This window comes from Pseudophryne corroboree, chromosome 1, assembly GCF_028390025.1.
Source record: "Pseudophryne corroboree isolate aPseCor3 chromosome 1, aPseCor3.hap2, whole genome shotgun sequence".
NCBI classification, from domain to species: Eukaryota; Metazoa; Chordata; class Amphibia; order Anura; family Myobatrachidae; genus Pseudophryne; species Pseudophryne corroboree.
This window is the reverse complement of record NC_086444.1, coordinates 438,429,163-438,449,850: the sequence shown is the minus strand read 5'-3', so window position 1 is coordinate 438,449,850 and position 20,688 is coordinate 438,429,163. Positions and strand designations below refer to the sequence as shown.

The following is a 20,688-nucleotide window of genomic DNA, read 5'->3' as shown; positions in this document are numbered from 1 at the left end:
TACACTTTAAACCTTCTACAGCAATGCAATGCAATAATAATACACTATAAACCTTAGCAGGGCAATGAGGACACAACACCAATTGTGATTTTACCGCTGGGTTCCGACACCACAGTGGATTATTGCTGAAAGGGGGTTTACAATACAAATAATACACTACAATATAACAGAGTAAATGGCTACAGTCAATGTACATACGTGAGTATATTCGCGTGCGCTTCCCGGTCCGTTCCTCCGTCATCTAATAGATAACGTTGTGAGTCTTGTGACAGGCAGGCTGCAACAGGCTTTATTTATACGATTCTTCCAAAAGCAATACAATGGATACTGTAATCCCTTTGTCCATTGGACACAGGAATGCACTTTTACAGTACAGGAGAGGTCATAGGTCGATTTTAAAAGGTAGGCGATGTCTTTCCCAACTGCTCTTGTGGGTGGTCTCCTCTGAATTCCCGCCGCATACATAATATACAGTATATACAGTTTATATCTATATTCTGCTTCTGCACATAACTATCCGCAGGAACATGCGATCTTCCGCAGACCAACACCGGAATGTTACCCTTAAAATACCCTACAGCTGGATACCAAACACCACCTTATAACCTTAGTCTGTCCCCTCTTATCCTGTAAAGGTGAATCCCTTTGTTCTGGAATCATTTATACTGTTGTTACTTTCTGGTGTGGTGCAGGGGGACTATGTGTACAATGTGCACTATTTGAATTAAATATGTAATGTTTTGATAGCTCTCCATGCGTTCACAAACTCTACCGTAAATACCCATACCACGCGCAGGACCGCGGGAGCGACCATACGCAAATTGCGAGTATGTGCACGCACGACAGAACAAGTACACGCGCAGAGGCCATCTGTGTGTAGTTCAATATTTTTCGACTTTGACACTTTCATTGCTTTAACTCTGCTGTATCCACTGAGCTGAGACCTTCCTCCTCCTCCTCCTCCTCCTCCTCCTCTTCTTTGTATGCCGAAGTAGAATTTATTGAGCTTTCATCCTCCGATGAATCCTCATCTGAAACATTTTTAGCCTGTGAGGCTGAAGATTTACTTACCACTGGCTTATCAGCCTGTTTCTTTTGAGAGGCTGCTGCTGGAAGTGATTAACCGCAGGTGGGAAGCTGCATGTAAGGATTAATCATAACATAGCCCAAGGTGGCTCAACCTGCACCTGAATCTGCCTTGTATTTTTCAAGAGAACCTGGTGAAAACTAAAACAATTTGCACACAAACCATCCTGAACCAGATCCTGAGAGGTTAACACAGCTTTGCAAGACAAACATGATATGAGTGTTTGTGTTGCTGTGAGAGTATCTTCCTCACCTTTGCCGCTCTTAGACATGATAAATAATCGACACTTCCACAGTGTACTACACCATTTGTGACTATAATCACTTTAAGCTTTTTAAAGTGACCTACAATCCGACCCTACCCATGCACCAGCATTGAGGACCGGAATAGAAAAAAACTGACAGAATATCTAGTAAAGTCAGCAATCACACTAGCAGTCAATCACATGTTATACATTAGTATAATAAGCAATATGAGCACATCATCAACTACAACTACATTTCAAGTATGTAAGAGAACATATTACTGAATTATGTTTAAACCGATCTACCATACTCAGACGCATAGCGAAAGAAACAACAGTAATCGTATACAGACTCGTATGCAATAGGCACTTATCTAACTATTCGTACTCAAAAAGGTAGACTTAGTGCTGTATTACCCACACTCAGAGTGGGATACAGGGAGACTCACCTCGCTTCCAGGACCGATCAATACGTTTGCGAACGGTGAGTGGATCCAGACACTACTAGTGTACACTGCTGCTCCATTATCCTATAGTGAACATAGATGCTCAGGGAACACAGACGCACCTGTCACACAGCCATCTATGCTGCGACTGGGTCCCCTTCGTGTACAGCGTCTGAGACAGAAGCAGGAAACTGGTCATGAACCGGGGGAAGGGGCTACCAGGAGAGTGTCTGACTCCCCACTGCTTACATCAACCCTAGGGATCGCGGCCTCATGCTAATCCTGCAGCCTCTGATCCCTAAGGCCAAGCGCTGGTGCACCTGAGGTGGCAGCCGCGTCAGCAACTGTTTGGTGGTCTCCTTCCAAAGCAGTGTGACTGTGTCCGTACTAAACTGAACCGATGCTTTACCTTCTCCCAGTGCTCCCACCTCAGCCTGGTAACGTCTGCTGGACCTGCTAGTATATCCGACACAGACGCCCGCCGAAACAGCACTGTACTCGTGGGTAAGCGTTGTCGCGACCCGGCGGAGAGTTGTTGGGAGTGACTCTTTCTAAGGTACGTATAAGACTCTTTCTCTAACGTCCTAGTGGATGCTGGGGACTCCGAAAGGACCAGGGGGAATAGCGGCTCCGCAGGAGACTGGGCACAAAAGTAAAAGCTTTAGGACTACCTGGTGTGCACTGGCTCCTCACCCTATGACCCTCCTCCAAGCCTCAGTTAGATTTTTGTGCCCGAACGAGAAGGGTGCATACTAAGGTGCTCTCCTGAGCTGCTTAGAGTAAAAGTTTAAAGTAGGTTTTTTATTTTCAGTGAGACCTGCTGGCAACAGGCTCACTGCACCGAGGGACTAAGGGGAGAAGAAGCGAACTCACCTGCGTGCAGAGTGGATTGGGCTTCTTAGGCTACTGGACATTAGCTCCAGAGGGACGATCACAGGCCCAGCCATGGATGGGTCCCAGAGCCGCGCCGCCGGCCCCCTTACAGAGCCAGAAGAGTGAAGAGGTCCGGAAAATCGGCGGCAGAAGACGTCCTGTCTTCAATAAGGTAGCGCACAGCACCGCAGCTGTGCGCCATTGCTCTCAGCACACTTCACACTCCGGTCACTGAGGGTGCAGGGCGCTGGGGGGGGGGCGCCCTGAGACGCAATAAAAACACCTTATATGGCAAAAAAATACATCACATATAGCTCCTGGGCTATATGGATGCATTTAACCCCTGCCAATTTTTCCATAAAAAAGCGGGAGAAAGGCTCCGCCCCCTTCTCGGCGGCCTATCTCCTCAGCACACTGGCGCCATTTTTTCCTCACAGCTCCGTTGGAGGGAAGCTCCCTGACTCTCCCCTGCAGTCCTGCACTACAGAAACAGGGTAAAACAAGAGAGGGGGGGCACTAATTTGGCAGATAAATATATACAGCAGCTATATCAGGGAGAAACACTTATATAAGGTTATCCCTGTGTATATATATATATATATATATATATAGCGCTCTGGTGTGTGCTGGCAAACTCTCCCTGTCTCCCCAAAGGGCTAGTGGGGTCCTGTCCTCTATCAGAGCATTCCCTGTGTGTGTGCTGTGTGTCGGTACGTTGTGTCGACATGTATGAGGAGGAAAATGGTATGGAGGCGGAGCAATTGCCTGTATTAGTGATGTCACCCCCTAGGGAGTCGACACCTGACTGGATGGTCTTATGGAAGGAATTACGTGATAGTGTCAGCACTTTACAAAAGACTGTTGACGACATGAGACAGCCGGCAAATCAGTTAATACCTGTACAGGCATCTCAAACACCGTCAGGGGCTCTAAAGCGCCCGTTACCTCAGATGGTCGACACAGACACTGACTCCAGTGTCGACGGTGAGGAAACAAACGTATTTTCCAGTAGGGCCACACGTTACATGATCACGGCAATGAAGGAGGTTTTGAACATTTCTGATACTACAAGTACCACAAAAAAGGGTATTATGTGGGGTGTGAAAAAACTACCCGTAGTTTTTCCTGAATCAGATTAATTAAATGAGGTGTGTGATGAAGCGTGGGTTTCCCCCGATAAAAAACTGCTAATTTCTAATTGGCATTATACCCTTTCCCGCCAGAGGTTAGGGCGCGTTGGGAAACACCCCCTAGGGTAGATAAGGCGCTCACACGCTTATCAAAACAAGTGGCGTTACCGTCTCCTGATACGGCCGCCCTCAAGGAACCAGCTGATAGGAAGCTGGAAAATATCCTAAAAAGTATATACACACATACTGGTATTATACTGCGACCAGCAATCGCCTCAGCCTGGATGTGCAGTGCTGGGGTGGCTTGGTCGGATTCCCTGACTGAAAATATTGATACCCTGGACAGGGACAATATATTATTGACTATAGAGCATTTAAAGGATGCATTTCTATATATGCGAGATGCACAGAGGGATATTTGCACTTTGGCATCAAGAGTAAGTGCGCTGTCCATTTCTGCCAGAAGAGGGTTATGGACGCGACAGTGGTCAGGTGATGCGGATTCCAAACGGCATATGGAAGTATTGCCGTATAAAGGGGAGGAGTTATTTGGGGTCGGTCTATCGGACCTGGTGGCCACGGCAACGGCTGGGAAATCCACCTTTTTACCCCAGGTCACCTCTCAGCAGAAAAAGACACCGTCTTTTCAGGCTCAGTCCTTTCGTCCCCATAAGGGCAAGCGGGCAAAAGGCCACTCATATCTGCCCCGGGGCAGAGGAAGGGGAAAAAGACTGCTGCAGACAGCCTCTTCCCACGAACAGAAGCCCTCCCCCGCTTCTGCCAAGTCCTCAGCATGACGCTGGGGCCTTACAAGTGGACTCAGGCACGGTGGGGGCCCGTCTCAAGAATTTCAGCGCGCAGTGGGCTCACTCGCAAGTGGACCCCTGGATCCTGCAGGTAGTATCTCAGGGGTACAAATTGGAGTTCGAGACGTCTCCCCCTCGCCGGTTCCTGAAGTCTGCTTTACCAACGTCTCCCCCCGACAGGGAGGCAGTATTGGAAGCCATTCACAAGCTGTATTCCCAGCAGGTGATAATCAAGGTACCCCTCCTACAACAGGGAAAGGGGTATTATTCCACGCTGTTTGTGGTACCGAAGCCGGACGGCTCGGTGAGACCTATTTTAAATCTGAAATCCTTGAACACTTACATACAAAGGTTCAAATTCAAGATGGAATCACTCAGAGCAGTGATAGCGAACCTGGAAGAAGGGGACTATATGGTGTCTCTGGACATCAAGGATGCTTACCTCCATGTCCCAATTTGCCATTCTCACCAAGGGTACCTCAGGTTTGTGGTACAGAACTGTCACTATCAGTTTCAGACGCTGCCGTTTGGATTGTCCACGGCACCCCGGGTCTTTACCAAGGTAATGGCCGAAATGATGATTCTTCTTCGAAGAAAAGGCGTCTTAATTATCCCTTACTTGGACGATCTCCTGATAAGGGCAATGTCCAGAGAACAGTTAGAGGTCGGAGTAGCACTATCTCAAGTAGTACTACGACAGCACGGATGGATTCTAAATATTCCAAAATCGCAGCTGATTCCGACGACACGTCTGCTGTTCCTAGGGATGATTCTGGACACAGTACAGAAAAAGGTGTTTCTCCCGGAGGAGAAAGCCAGGGAGTTATCCGACCTAGTCAGGAACCTCCTAAAACCAGGCCAAGTGTCAGTGCATCAATGCACAAGGGTCCTGGGAAAAATGGTGGCTTCTTACGAAGCGATTCCATTCGGCAGATTCCACGCAAGAACTTTTCAGTGGGATCTGCTGGACAAATGGTCCGGATCGCATCTTCAAATGCATCAGCGGATAACCCGGTCTCCAAGGACAAGGGTGTCTCTCCTGTGGTGGTTACAGAGTGCTCATCTTCTAGAGGGCCGCAGATTCGGCATTCAGGACTGGGTCCTGGTGACCACGGATGCCAGCCTGAGAGGCTGGGGAGCAGTCACACAGGGAAAAATTTTCCAGGGCTTGTGGTCAAGCATGGATACGTCACTTCACATAAATATCCTGGAACTAAGGGCCATTTACAATGCCCTAAGTCAGGCAAGGCCTCTGCTTCAGGGTCAGCCAGTGTTGATCCAGTCGGACAACATCACGGCAGTCGCCCACGTAAACAGACAGGGCGGCACAAGAAGCAGGAGGGCAATGACGGAAGTTGCAAGGATTCTTCGCTGGGCGGAAAATCATGTGATAGCACTGTCAGCAGTGTTCATTCCGGGAGTGGACAACTGGGAAGCAGACTTCCTCAGCAGACACGACCTCCACCCGGGGGAGTGGGGACTTCACCCAGAAGTCTTCCCCATGATTGTAAACCGTTGGGAAAAAACAAAGGTGGACATGATGGCGTCCCGCCTCAACAAAAAACTGGACAGATATTGCGCCAGGTCAAGGGACCCTCAGGCAATAGCTGTGGACGCTCTGGTAACACCGTGGGTGTACCAGTCAGTGTATGTGTTCCCTCCTCTGCCTCTCATACCCAAGGTACTGAGAATCATAAGAAGGAGAGGAGTAAGGACTATACTCGTGGCTCCGGATTGGCCAAGAAGAACTTGGTACCCGGAACTTCAAGAGATGCTCACGGAAGACCCGTGGCCTCTACCTCTAAGAAAGGACCTGCTCCAGCAGGGACCATGTCTGTTCCAAGACTTACCGCGGCTGCGTTTGACGGCATGGCGGTTGAACGCCGGATCCTGAAGGAAAAAGGCATTCCGGATGAAGTCATCCCTACCCTGATCAAAGCCAGGAAGGATGTAACTGTGCAACATTATCACCGTATTTGGCGTAAATATGTTGCGTGGTGTGAGGCCAGGAAGGCCCCTACAGAGGAATTTCAACTGGGTCGTTTCCTGCATTTCCTGCAAACAGGACTGTCTATGGGCCTAAAATTAGGGTCCATTAAGGTTCAAATTTCGGCCCTGTCAATATTCTTCCAAAAAGAACTAGCTTCAGTTCCTGAAGTTCAGACGTTTGTCAAGGGAGTACTGCATATACAGCCTCCTTTTGTGCCTCCAGTGGCACCTTGGGATCTCAATGTAGTTTTGGGGTTCCTAAAATCACATTGGTTTGAACCACTCACCACTGTGGACTTAAAATATCTCACATGGAAAGTGGTAATGCTGTTAGCCCTGGCTTCAGCCAGGCGTGTTTCAGAATTGGCGGCTTTATCCTATAAAAGCCCTTACCTAATTTTTCATACGGACAGGGCAGAATTGAGGACTCGTCCTCAATTTCTCCCTAAGGTGGTTTCAGCATTTCACTTAAACCAGCCTATTGTGGTGCCTGCGGCTACTAGGGACTTGGAGGATTCCAAGTTACTGGACGTAGTCAGGGCCCTGAAAATATATGTTTCCAGGACGGCTGGAGTCAGAAAATCTGACTCGCTGTTTATCCTGTATGCACCCAACAAGCTGGGTGCTCCTGCTTCTAAGCAGACTATTGCTCGTTGGATTTGTAGTACAATTCAGCTTGCACATTCTGTGGCAGGCCTGCCACAGCCAAAATCTGTAAAAGCCCATTCCACAAGGAAAGTGGGCTCATCTTGGGCGGCTGCCCGAGGGGTCTCGGCTTTACAACTTTGCCGAGCAGCTACTTGGTCAGGGGCAAACACGTTTGCTAAATTCTACAAATTTGATACCCTGGCTGAGGAGGACCTGGAGTTCTCTCATTCGGTGCTGCAGAGTCATCCGCACTCTCCCGCCCGTTTGGGAGCTTTGGTATAATCCCCATGGTCCTTTCGGAGTCCCCAGCATCCACTAGGACGTTAGAGAAAATAAGAATTTACTTACCGATAATTCTATTTCTCATAGTCCGTAGTGGATGCTGGGCGCCCATCCCAAGTGCGGATTGTCTGCAATACTTGTACATAATTATTGTTACAAAAATCGGGTTATTATTGTTGTGAGCCATCTTTTCAGAGGCTCCTCTGTTATCATGCTGTTAACTGGGTTCAGATCACAAGTTGTACGGTGTGATTGGTGTGGCTGGTATGAGTCTTACCCGGGATTCAAAATCCTTCCTTATTGTGTACGCTCGTCCGGGCACAGTATCCTAACTGAGGCTTGGAGGAGGGTCATAGGGGGAGGAGCCAGTGCACACCAGGTAGTCCTAAAGCTTTTACTTTTGTGCCCAGTCTCCTGCGGAGCCGCTATTCCCCCTGGTCCTTTCGGAGTCCCCAGCATCCACTACGGACTATGAGAAATAGAATTATCGGTAAGTAAATTCTTATTTTTTAGAAAGATCACTCAAGAAAAAATAAACTATACAAATGAAATTAGAAAGCTTAGAGCTGCTAAAAACCAGGAGCCCTCTGACCATGATCCGGCTCCTGCCGCACCAAACAAAAAACTGATTTACCTGAGCCAGGAGGTGGGGATATATGGATGGGCCCATTGCATGCTCGGAGTCCGAAAAGCTTTGACGATTGGTGCAAATCCGCTGTTGCTTCATTATATCCCAATGTTATCCTGTGGATAACCTGTGGACCCTGCCGGAGAAAGTAGTGTTGTCATGAAGATTTTAGCTGCGCGTGGCTATTATGCTAACAATGCTTCTACGTGCTTAAGTGTTTCTTTCTGAAGTAGTACAAATTATTATTTAGTAACATGGACATATCCCTCAAGATATTCACATTAGATACCAGACCAGTAATGTGTGTTGAGTCACTTGCCCTGCTCCTACAAGAGTACAAGTAATTTGCTCTACTTCATATACAACATTGCTGCCACCATTCAGAGAGTTGAAGGTTTTATATTCATTTACCCATTGCACATAGCATGTTGGTGCTGTAAAATGATAGCTGTAAGAATAAATCTAATCCTTGTTTTCTTTATCATTTTAGCATATCTGTACGTAGACACCTTTGGCGTCAACGCTCATATATGTGATATAAAATTATCTCAGGACTCTTTCACTTACAGACAAATACTATCCCCAGTAAACTCCTTTTCTCCTCACAGGGGTTGAATTTGGTGCCCGAATGATCAATATTGATGGAAAGCCCATCAAACTGCAGATATGGGATACGGTAAGATGTTTGTTTTTGCATAACATACCACAATATACAGCTAGGTTAATCTACATTTAGATACTAACACAATTTTCATCCAAATAATCCTTTTAATACTTTGTTGAGAATCCTTTGCAGGGAATGACTGCCTGAGGTCTGGAACACATGGATATCACCAAATCCTGGGCTTCTTCCTTTGTTATGCTTTGTCAGGCCCTTACTGCAGCTGTCTGTATATTTGTTTGGATTAAGATCAGCTGATTGGCTCGCCCATTGCGGAATATTCCTCTTCTTTGCCTTAAACTCATGGGTTGTTTTCGCAGTATGTTTTGGGTCATATATATAGCTAATGCCCTCTCTGTTTCCACCTGGATTTAAAAACTGTTTTCCTTCTAATTTTTTTACGTCCTATACAGTATTATTGGTGTTTTGCATTTGTGTTAACAGCATATGCCATATGTGTTGTTTTTATGAGTATTGTAGCCACCTGACACACACTTGTGTTTCCATTTGTTCTGCTCAGGCTGGACAGGAAAGTTTCCGTTCTATAACACGGTCTTATTACAGAGGGGCTGCAGGAGCGCTGCTTGTGTATGATATCACTAGGTGAGAGAAAGCTAATGAAAATGATCTTCTATCTGTCCAGATGCAAGGTTCCCTTTCTGTATCTGCTTCCTTAAACAGAAGGGTCTAGATTTGCAAAATAAAAATCTGCAACGTCTGGACGGGTTTGACCTGGAAATGTGATCTCTATAATAGAACGTGCAAAACACTCCGTGCTTTATACTAAATATTTGGTTTAAATTTCCAGGTCAAGCCTAACCTGACCTTATTCTAATGATTTTTACTAGTCTTTACCATCATGCTTGTTAATATTTGCCAGCATAAAAATCAGCCTGCTATTAAATAAAATGTCAATTTTTGTTACTATAACTATCAGCATGCTTGTGCTGCTGACAATAATGGTAAACGGTAACTGTTGTTCTGATGTGAATTGTAGGGCATATATATACTGTATTGACATATCTAAGGGAACCAGAGCCAGACTTTCTTGTGGAAACATAAAAAATTAAGACAGCTGATGTATGCTATCTGATAAAGAGCTAGGTGATAAAGAACTCTTTGGGCTAGATGCATCATCGCTTGGAAAGTGATAAAATAGAGAGTGAGAAAGTACCAGCCAATCAGGTCCTAACTACCATGTCACAGGCTGTGTTTGAAAAATGGCAGTTAGGAGCTGATTGGCTGGTACTTTTTCACTCTCCATTTTATCACTTTCCAAGCGATGATGCATCTAGCCCTTTATCTGTGACATTAGCCCCCCAAAAAACAAGGAACCTTATTGGGGTAATACCATGTAATGTGTGAAGAAAAATTGACCCTCAAAAGGAGTTGATTCTGAGTCGGACAGATCTCTGTACATGGGTGCAAATGGCAAGTCTTCCATACATTGCTTGTGCAGATATGAATTGACACATTTCTGCATATAATGGGAGCATACAGAACTGCCCTGGCTTGTGAGAGTGCTATGGAAGTACTAAAACCTTCATTCCATTCTCATTCGTGTGTAAGGGGAGGGGAAACCTATTCACACCCAGCCTGGCTTGTTTGCAGACGCATGAACCCCCAAATTAGTGCGTAAGCTTAAGATAGTAAATCAGGCTTCTAGGGCTGTCTGCAACTGCAGCCATTTTTTGTGTGTGAGAGAGAGAGACTCAAAATCAGCCCAAATAAAGAGATCCAAGTTGGTATTCAGATGACCAGTATAGCATAATAGATCACTTGCTCTGAATACAAGGTTATACCACTTAATTTGTGTATCTATTCTCCTGCTACCAAATGTAGACTGCAAATCTACTCAGACAAGCAATATGAGAAGACTCTCTCATGCTAAAAAGGCCATCCTTAAATGACATCAGGTCTTGGCATCATTGGTCCTGATTTTTGCTGTTTTCACAATAACTGTGGGCTACCATAAATGCAGCGAATCATGCATCATTTTATTTTGCAGTGTTATGGTGAGACCCACGTAAGAAAGCATATATAGCAATACAGGGATTAATGATCACAATGTCTGCATTGGCTTAATAATTGTTTTCTCAGATCAGTTTTCTTTTTGCCTGAATGAGCCTAAAACATAAAGTAACTCATTTGGTAAACCCATATACTATGACACTGTATAACATGTATTTTATTGATCCTCTTGACTATTAAAAGCATTATTGAACTTTCATCCTACATTTTGTTTTCTGTTCTCTCTACAGGTATGTGCATAGAGGTGGGGGAGGCGGAAGCTCATGAAGAACCCTGTGAAGTAATGCATTAGTGTATACACATTGTCTTTATAATAAAATCGATTGCTTATAGAAATTAGGTCATCACTTAAGCACACGCATGCATGTTTGACCTAACCGGCACGCACCTGTTTATTAAAAGCACACACGAGCGGCTGAGCTATTGAGGAACTCCGAGACTTCGCCCAAGACTCTGCCAACAATGGTGGTATGCTCCACTCCTAAAGGTGCCCAGCTGAACAGTCTCACCTTTACTCAATTGGGAGGAGTCCTTTATCTCCAATATTTACAGTGGAACTCACTGTTGCGGCTCTATTTCATAGTCCATTCTAGGCCATCCAGCACATCCCCATCCAAAGACAAAGTCCCTGCTGCAGGTACTCTGACCACTGGCTGCTTGGTTGACTCCTCACTGCTGATCCCCTTTTATGACACCTCCTCCAGTTAGCTGCAGGTGTGATCAGGGCTTCTGTTCTTCAGTCCTGCAGCCTGCCTCTCCTGGAGAATGCCCCTGTACTACTGTTAGCTGCTCCCACATCAAAGCACTGTCTTTCTTCAAAAATAAGAGAGGAGGGACGAGAAACAGAGTTTGAGAAGAAACACAGAAGGGCAGGAGATCGAGAGAGTGGAAAAGAGCAAGACAGGAGAGGTAAATAGAGGAGGCAAGAGAGAGAGAATAGTGGGTAAGAAAGAAAGAGGGGAATAGAAAAAAGGGCAGAGTGCAGGGGTTTAAAGAGAAATAGAGGAGGCAAGAGCGAGATGGAGTATAAGGGGGGGGAGAGAGAGGGAAGAAATGCAGGGGTTGCTAAAGAGAGAACAGGAGGAAAACAGAGAATAAAGCCAGGCATGAACGTGTGGAAGGAAGGATAATATATTAAAAAATAAACATGTTCACATATTCTAAATACTGCCAAGACACATGAACAAATCTCTTGTTGGGCTTCTTTAAAATATTTACGTTATTTGACATCTTTGCTCATTGCCTTTCTGAAGATAAAACTGCTGATTCAATTTGACTTTCAGACGGGAGACATTTAGTCATCTTACCTCTTGGTTGGAAGATGCTCGACAGCACTCCAGTAGTAATATGGTCATCATATTGATTGGCAACAAAAGGTGAGAGTTTTATTCTTTTCCATATCTTAACTTTATTTCAGGTACCTAATGCATGCACATTAAGTGCTCAATCCAATGAACTGCCCCTGCCCTCGTGTAAATGCAGGAAATCGCTTCCCTTGCAGCCTTAGTTCATCGCAGATTCAGGCATTTTAGTACTCAGTCCTATAAGGCTGCAAACAACAATCTGCAGATCTAGCAGTAACATAAGTGTGGCATATACTGTAGCTGCACTTACTCGCACCCTCCAGTAAATCGCAGCTAATTGGATTGAGCCCTAAGGGTCTGATGAAGATTTTAATATATGTCCGTTTGTGGAGCACATCTTGTGTGTTTGCATTGTGCATACTCGGGAACAAAGGGCCTAATTCAGACCTGAACGTAGCAGCAACTTTGTTAGCAGACTCGCAAAACCATTAGCACTGCAGGGGGGGCAGATATAACATGTGCAGAGAGAGTTAGATTTGGGTGGGTTATATTGTTTCTGTGCAGAGTAAGAGTAAATACTGGTTGCTTTATTTTTACACTGCAATTTAGATTTCAGTTTTAACACACCCCACCCAAATCTAACTCTCTCTGTACATGTTATATCTAACCCCCCTGCAGTGCACTTGGTTTTGCCCATCTGCTAACAAATGTGCTGCTACGATCAGGTCTGAATTAGGTTCAAAGTGTAGACAAGAACAGATGATGCAGAGTTGTACACATTTTAGTTGCATCTCAACTTGCGTTTAAAGGGTTTAACTGGACTGTAGTGGCATGCTGGAAACATAGAAACTGTTTTCATTTGTATCTTTGCTCCAAGGATAGGGCTACAATGAAAGGAGGAATTTTAACACTGAGGTATAATCCAAAAATGTCTGTAGTATATATGATGATGGGACTGTACAAATGATATCAATAAAAAGAGAATTTTATATTAACAGCATACATATTACCACAGTAAACCATAAGCAAAATCAGAACAAACACACACAATCAATAGAGTCCAGACATATTATAATGTAAATAATTACACTAAGACTCAATAGACACTCTGGTTGTAGATGAATGGCATGGTCGTGCGCTGCGCAACAAATGATATATCATAGAAATCATTCCACTGATTGTATGACTCCCGATAGAATGTTCTCTTTCTGCAGAGCAAGTGATTTCAAAGCAGCACAAATAAATTAACACAGCTACAGCCAGTGCTTGGACAAGTGACTGCTGGTTACACACTGGCCGATATATTGACCGTTGAAGCGAACGGCCGATATATCGTGTCCCCATTGGTGGGTGTGTACCCCTGTTATGTCCATGAACGACATTGTTTGTTGACATTTTGTATTTGCTGTGCAGCACAGCTGATGGCTGATTTATCTGCAGATATATCAGGCCATTTGGCTGTGTGTATGGGCGGTCCATCGACTGCCCGTACACTTGTTGAGGGGCTGGCGTTGCAGCTGGATGGGCCCGTCCAGCTGGGAATCCTGTCTGACACTAGGCTGTCTGATCAGTAAGTGTGTACACCTACCTTGACTGGCCACTCGGTCAGTGTGATGGCAGGTCGCAGACATGTCGGTCAGGTGTGTACCCAGCCTCCCTCTTCTTGATAATATTCACAAGTTCTTTCACATGAGCATAGGCACCTGGCTATATTGTTAGGCAGCCTTTCAGTACACTATTGATGTATGCGCGTACAATGGGGCTAATTCAGACCTGATCATAGCCGTGCAAAATTTTGCACAGTTACGATCAGCCACCCTGACATGCGGGGGGACGCCCAGCACAGGGCTAGTCTGCCCCGCATGTCTGGCCCTCCCCCCGCCGCATGGGTGCGATAGCATCGCACGGAGGTGATGCTATCGCACCCGGCGAGTAAGTCCCTACCTGCGCAGCAGTGCTGCACTGGTAGGCGACTTTTTGGCGCGTCCCGGGTCACAGCGGCTTTGTGTGACGTCACGCAGCCGCCACAGCCCGCACGGTCTAGGCACGCCTGCATTACCTGGACCACGCCCCCAAAATGGCAGACTGCCACTGGCCCGCCCAGCGAACGCCTCTGCCTGTCAATCAGGCAGAGGCCATAGCTGGGCTGAGATGCTAATCGCATCTCTGGCATGTGCACTTCAGACCTGATCGCCCGCTGTGCGAAAACGCACAGCAGTGATCAGGTCTGAATTAGCTCCTGTGTTATAACAAGTGCATACACTGCTGGATATATAGATACAGATGATTGAGACGCGTTTTCCCACCTAAAGAAAATATTGGCGGCTTCCTCAGTCAGATTCTGACTGAGGAAGCCGCCAATATTTTCTTTAGGTGCGGAAATGCGTCTCAATCATCTGTAAACCCAAGCTGTTGGAGTGTATCCAGATCCTGTCTTATAACTGGGAACTTTACTTACCTCCGGATATGGCTCAGTAAAAGGTTGGAGCACCAGAGCCGGGAGCAAATGAATACCTTCTTCACCAGAGAGAGGATGTGGCAACAATTACATGCTGAAAATTAATAACATGGCCATGTTCTAATTAGCAATTGCTTTGCATGGAGAAGTTTGACTAAAAACTGCTCAGTTATTTGCATGATTACTAACATCTGGCAAAGAATATGTGCTAGTGCCTGCTAAGTGATTTATTATCCAAACATTGGACATCTTCCCAGCTGAATACAAATTTTCTAATGATTAACATTCAGTGAGTGCCTGATAAAGATGGAGCCATGATCATCTAACCCTTTAATATAATTAACTGAGTCGGACTTAATCCCCTGCTAGAATGACTTAATCCCTTGCTGTATTGTTCTCTCTGTATTGTATTGCAGCTGAGAACAATAGATGAAAGGTTTATGCTAATAAGCCATGGTGTACCTAGGCGCAGCAGAGAAGCTAAGATAAGTGAGGCTCCTTCTGTATAAGAGACTTTGTAGCAATAGCCTGCTAAAATTTATAAACACCTGTCAATTACTTATAAGCAAATACAAAGTATGTTATTAGAACAGAGCTACAGGATCAATGAAAAGAATCTTTGTGTCTATAATGATGTGGATGTAATGATTATATATGCATACACTGTGATTCTAGTGAACTAATAACTGTTATCAGCTAAAAAGGTTTACAAAGAGATAATATCTTTTAAAGGATAATAATAAAATTATTTTAATTATAATCTGTCAGTGCGATCTGTGTTCTGTTTTTGTATTTCTCTATTTTAAAGGGTGAAGTGAACCCTTTGACAACAGAGAGCTGCAGACAGATTAAATATTAAACTCTGAGCTTGTTTTGAAATGGCGCTAGGAGGTACCTGGGTACCGTGTTGTTTTATTTATATGTAATTGCACATGTAACCGCAACCTGCTGTTGCAACTGAAAGGTAACATAGTTTGGTGTACGTTACTGACCAGGATAACAGCCAAATGCACTTCCAAATGCAGAATCTTCAAAACAGTATCCATTGGCATTGCTGATACTTCGGACGGTCACCCTCTAATAAGATCTTTGATGCACAGCTATATACTGGCTGCTGCTCCTTCCCTCTACCTGGTCAGATGACCTAGTGTTCGGCACGACACTTGCAGCACCCAGCTTATACCTCCAGAGCAGCCATTGCTCCACCGACGGCAACTGAGCAGCAACCAGGATAAAGCAGAGCAGTGCACTGAGTAGGAACAGAGTATAAGGGAATGGACTTTGGTGTTAGTTATATGGAACATCAGGAGCTTCTTGTAGCAGGTGAGAGCTGTGTACTAAAAATAGTTAGGTAGGTGAGATGTATTAATATGCTAACAAGTGCTATAGTAGTAAAAATCTAATTTTGATTGAGTGTTAAAAAAGTTATAATGTGCCAGCCCAAAGCAGCACAGCCACACTAACTCAGGGGGCCCAACGCCCCAAACTCTTCCCTAGCTGTGTTTACTGAGAACATCTGTTTAACCACTTGCCTGGCATAGTCGCATCAGATGTGACGACAACAGCAAGTGTCTTATCTGATCAGATACACAGCATGTGCAGCTGCAGGGAAGAGAAACTCTCCGCTGCTGCTGTCAGATGGTGCCTCCCCTAGTGTTTGCCTTGCTGCCGATCACTGCTGATCGGTCAGCGCGGCAAGACCCCCCAACCCGGCAGCTACAAACAATAGCATCCGCTGAGGAAGTATAAATTAAAACTCTCCTCCCCAGTGTGTACCTTGTGGTTGTGCGGCTGCTAAAATGAAAGTCACAATGTTTCGATGTTTGAAACCCCAATTATTTACAAATATAATTTTTTTTTTTTTTTTTAATTTTTCTAAAATCATTTTGGGTAAGTTTAAATATATGTTCTTCACCTAATTCACTCATTCAAGAAAAAAAAAATTCTGAGCATTTTTTGGAGAAAAAAAATTGCCAGTTTATTTATGGAACTGTAATGTTTTCTCCATCAAACTCTATCTACCGTCTCGTTATATATGTGAAATATATTGACCGTAGCCATGCTTATGCTTTTCAGATGATTTGGGCATATATGCCATAAACAGGTTTGAATTTTATTTTGTTATGTGGCACAATAAGATAAATGTCACTGAGTTGTTATAAAGTTTGTGCTAGCCTTCCTATCTTTTGCATTTATTTCCTCAGTGACCTTGAGGGTCGTAGAGATGTTTCAAGGGAGGAGGGAGAAGCATTTGCTCGGGAACACGGACTTATATTTATGGAAACTTCTGCCAAAACTGCAGCCAATGTGGAGGAGGTAAGAATAAGACTTCTTATTTGTCATCACAGTTTCCATTGTTTCTTACTGTACTAAGGGCCTGATTCAGTATTGTTCGCAACCCCGATTTTGTTTCGCAGTTGAGCGATTATTGGCAGTCTGTACTTGCGTCTAAGTTGCACTGTGCATGGGTCACGATGGTCTTGTGTGTGTAGAGAGGATTTATTTGCAAAGTGATTGACAGTCTGCAACCTTTTAGGGGAGTGGCGGCAAAAATGCAGGTGCCTTGTCACTGCTTGCGCCTGTGATCCTGTTTTACGTTACAATGGCTCTTGCATATTACTTCCTGTGGCCATGTTCCCAAACAGCAGGGCTTATCAGAACTTCAATAAGCAACTGCTCTGCAAAGGATACTGCCGGCGGGGGTTAATGCCGCCCGATTTCGGGGCCATGCGGGATGATGGTCAAACTCTGACTTTTTTTTTTTTTTAAAGGGACAATCACTTACCAGGCATGGTTTTGCCTTGTAAGTGATTTCCCCTATAAAACAAACAAACTCGGGCGCCATTACATCCCGCTGGGATTTCCAAAGTCGCCGGTGGGCGTCTCTATAAATCCAGGCAGCAGCAACATTGCAGATTTTTGCACAGCCGCTGCATACACATTTCCAGCTGCGAATGCATTTGCATACATCTGTGAATCAGACCATTAAAGTATTTTTCCTATTTATGTTTTTCTGTATGATATGTTTATAAACAGTATGTTCTCTGCAAATGTCTGACTATTCCTTCTCTTCCGAAGGCTTTTATTGGCACTGCCAAAGAGATATACAAGAAAATCCAGCTGGGGCTCTTTGATGTAAACAATGAGGTAATGATGAAAACATATTCACTGTATATCATTTAGCCCTTCAGTTTCGCACTTAATTTGTTTTTTTCTCTTTGCGAAGGCTAACGGAATCAAAGTTGGACCCCAGCAATCCTTGCCTGAGCCACTAGGGGGCGCACGGCAAAGCCAGGTGGAAGGGAGAAGTTCATCTGGATGTTGCTGAACAAGATAAAACGGTCAAATATGAAAAAGGTCCAACTTCTGGCTCGCCATATATTTGCACCTCTTCCCTATTTTAGTCTCCTGTCATTCTCATCATGTTTAAATTGGCCTCTGAGGGGGGTGTTCAATTTGCGCAGTTTTTTTGACCAGTCGAAAAAACTGCACTTTTCGCCCATTTTTAGGTCGAATTTACATTTGACCTATTCAATGCCCATGCCGTTTTTTCGCCTGGTCGAAAAACCGACATGGGTGAAAGCCATATGGCTCTGCGAATTTGCCGCCAATCCACGTGTTTTGTCGAATTTGTGGGCGTTTGACAGTTTTTGGATCCGTTTTCACCCAATTCAACAGAAAAACAAACAAAGGCATGGGCGAAAATGGATTCAAAACCGCCCGCTATTGAATACACACAGTTCGAATTAGTGCTGATTTTCTAACTTAGAAAATTTGGCACTAATTGAATATAACATAGAAACAGAATTTGACAGCAGATAAGAACCACTTGGCCCATTTAGTCTGCCCCTTTTTATTTATCCTTTAGGTAATCCTAATATGTTTATTGCACACTCAAAAGGGATTCCTTTTTTTAAAAAAATTATTTTGTCATTTCATTCTGCTTAATGTAGCAAAAATTAATATCTTTGTTTATGAAGGTCTAAGATATCAATACAGTGTTCTAGAACAAATGAGGAGAAATCTGTTTACATTTCATCTGTGGTTCCCAAACTATGTCCCTAGGCATCCTGGGGTGCCTCAGAACACTTGCAGGGGTGCCTTGGATTGGTGGTCCAGGACCAATTCAGATTTATTGTCAATGTAATAGGCAAAACCAGAGCTTGTGGCTGCCAATCATAAAATATGTGGACAAATAGAAGCAAATCATGTGTCTTACCGCATAATTAAATGATGCCATATAAACCACTGCATTACATTATTTTTCCCATATAACGTGGAATTTTAGAGGTAAATAATAATGACATTAGATAATGGTACTCCCTGTTGGCAAGGTAGCTGACTAGTGTCTGGTAGCAGATTGGCAAATTTGTACTCACTTTTTGGTGATCATTTCTAATAAGGTGAATTGAACTCAAAAGAAACAGTGGTGTGATCCCCTGGTACACACAGCATGGAAATTCAGCTTGCCTTCAAACTAAGGGTCTTATTTATGTATTTATTTCTTTATTTATTGTATTTAAATACAAATTGAAAAATTGTTTTTTTTAAAAACGTTTTGATTATATCTTTTTCAGACTGCGCTGTTTTGTTTAATTTGATGTTATTTTTTATTTATTTTATTTTTTATGTAGTCCTTATGTACATCATTTTAATTTATGTTTTAGCACGTTAATGCCTGTCGGTAGTCACCAGAATATACCATAAAGTATATAGCACTTTATTTGTTTGTTTTCTGGTTGCCAATGAATGTGTTAATAAACTTTTTCCCATGATAAATTGTAATTTTTTTCATTTTTTTTCAAATAAGTATGTAGATGCTATCTTATAATTGGTAATGCAGTACATGGGATGAAAATCTTTCTACTGTTGTTCAGGCAGGTTAATACCAATAGATTTTTAACTTTACTGTTGTAAAAAAGGAAATTATATCTTATTTCAATTTTTTTTTTTTTTTTTGTAACTACAAAATAGACTATGCAAATGTAACCCCTATCTTATATTTTCATATCTGTTTACACTTTTAGTGCATATAACACTTACAGTACAAAAGCTCCTGCCATCTTTGGACAGCTGGGGGCATATGTAATAGGGTCTGAATTTGGCGGAGGTGCGGTATGCCGACCAATCTTGGACATTTTTTTAAAACGGCGATCTTTTACAAGTCAAAACCATGCCTTGTAAATGATTGCCGCTTTAAAAAAAAGTCAGAGATTGGCCGGTATCCCGCACCTCCGGCAAACTCGGATCCTATTACATAATGCCCTAGGTCATCTCTACTACTAAATCATTTTACTTTCTTTGGATAGTTAACAAAGTGATAATGGCATGAGCTTTAGGATGTGTGTTTTTCTTTTTCATCAGTAAATTAAGAAATAATAAAAAAGAATGACAATGAAAGTTGTTAGCCTTTTCCACACCATTTCATTGCTATTCAATTAATAGAAGCTTGCAATAAATAAAAATTCATAACCATATTTTCAAATTATCTGAGGAAATGAAAAAACAGGTTTTCTAATTGAAAGAACGGGTTCATTTGTTACAGACAATCCGCAACATGATTTCAGTGGCTTCTCTGCTGGCTACAGTATTACTTTTGTGGAGCAACATTGATTTAATATGAGATTAGCATAGCCACATGAGTAGTCTCGCATAACCCAAATTATTATATATGAATATTATGTTAATTACTATATTCATTTATGGCTGCCTAAAAGTAATACCATTTTCGGCTATATAGTTCAGTGCCAGAGTCTTTGCTAGATCCTGGTTGGAGCCATCTTTCCTAATAAATCACCAAAAAGATGGCACCAACAGATGTATAAGGAGGAGGGTGGCACACTGTGTGCTCATGAAAGATACACCACTGGATTTAAAGGCATAAATATAAAATTATATTTTCATTAATCTAATATACTAGCTGTCACAGATTTGGGGATCAGATATGAGTCCAGATCCGTGGACTAGACTTACACTCATCCTCGATTACAGTGTTGCTTGCATCAGACACTCATAGATAAGCCACAAGCATAGGAAGTGACCTAGTGTCATCAGAGAGGTCAGCGCTCACTGGAAACCCCCTGCTTACACCTTAAACCAAT

General features: G+C 43.6%; 1 protein-coding gene across 3 annotated transcripts in view; it reads left to right on the top strand.

The window, feature by feature from the left end:
• RAB2B (RAB2B, member RAS oncogene family) overlaps positions 1-19,366 on the top strand; it is a 114,292-nt gene extending 94,926 nt beyond the window's left edge. For all 3 annotated transcript variants that reach the window (XM_063913520.1, XM_063913522.1, XM_063913521.1), the window contains exons 3-8: positions 8,742-8,809; positions 9,315-9,397; positions 12,109-12,201; positions 16,792-16,903; positions 17,666-17,734; positions 17,814-19,366. In XM_063913520.1, coding sequence (XP_063769590.1) covers positions 8,742-8,809; positions 9,315-9,397; positions 12,109-12,201; positions 16,792-16,903; positions 17,666-17,734; positions 17,814-17,915 — 527 coding nt within the window. In that variant the 3' untranslated portion in view covers positions 17,916-19,366. The remainder of the gene's footprint in view (positions 1-8,741; positions 8,810-9,314; positions 9,398-12,108; positions 12,202-16,791; positions 16,904-17,665; positions 17,735-17,813) is intronic.
• Positions 19,367-20,688: the final 1,322 nt, after the last annotated feature.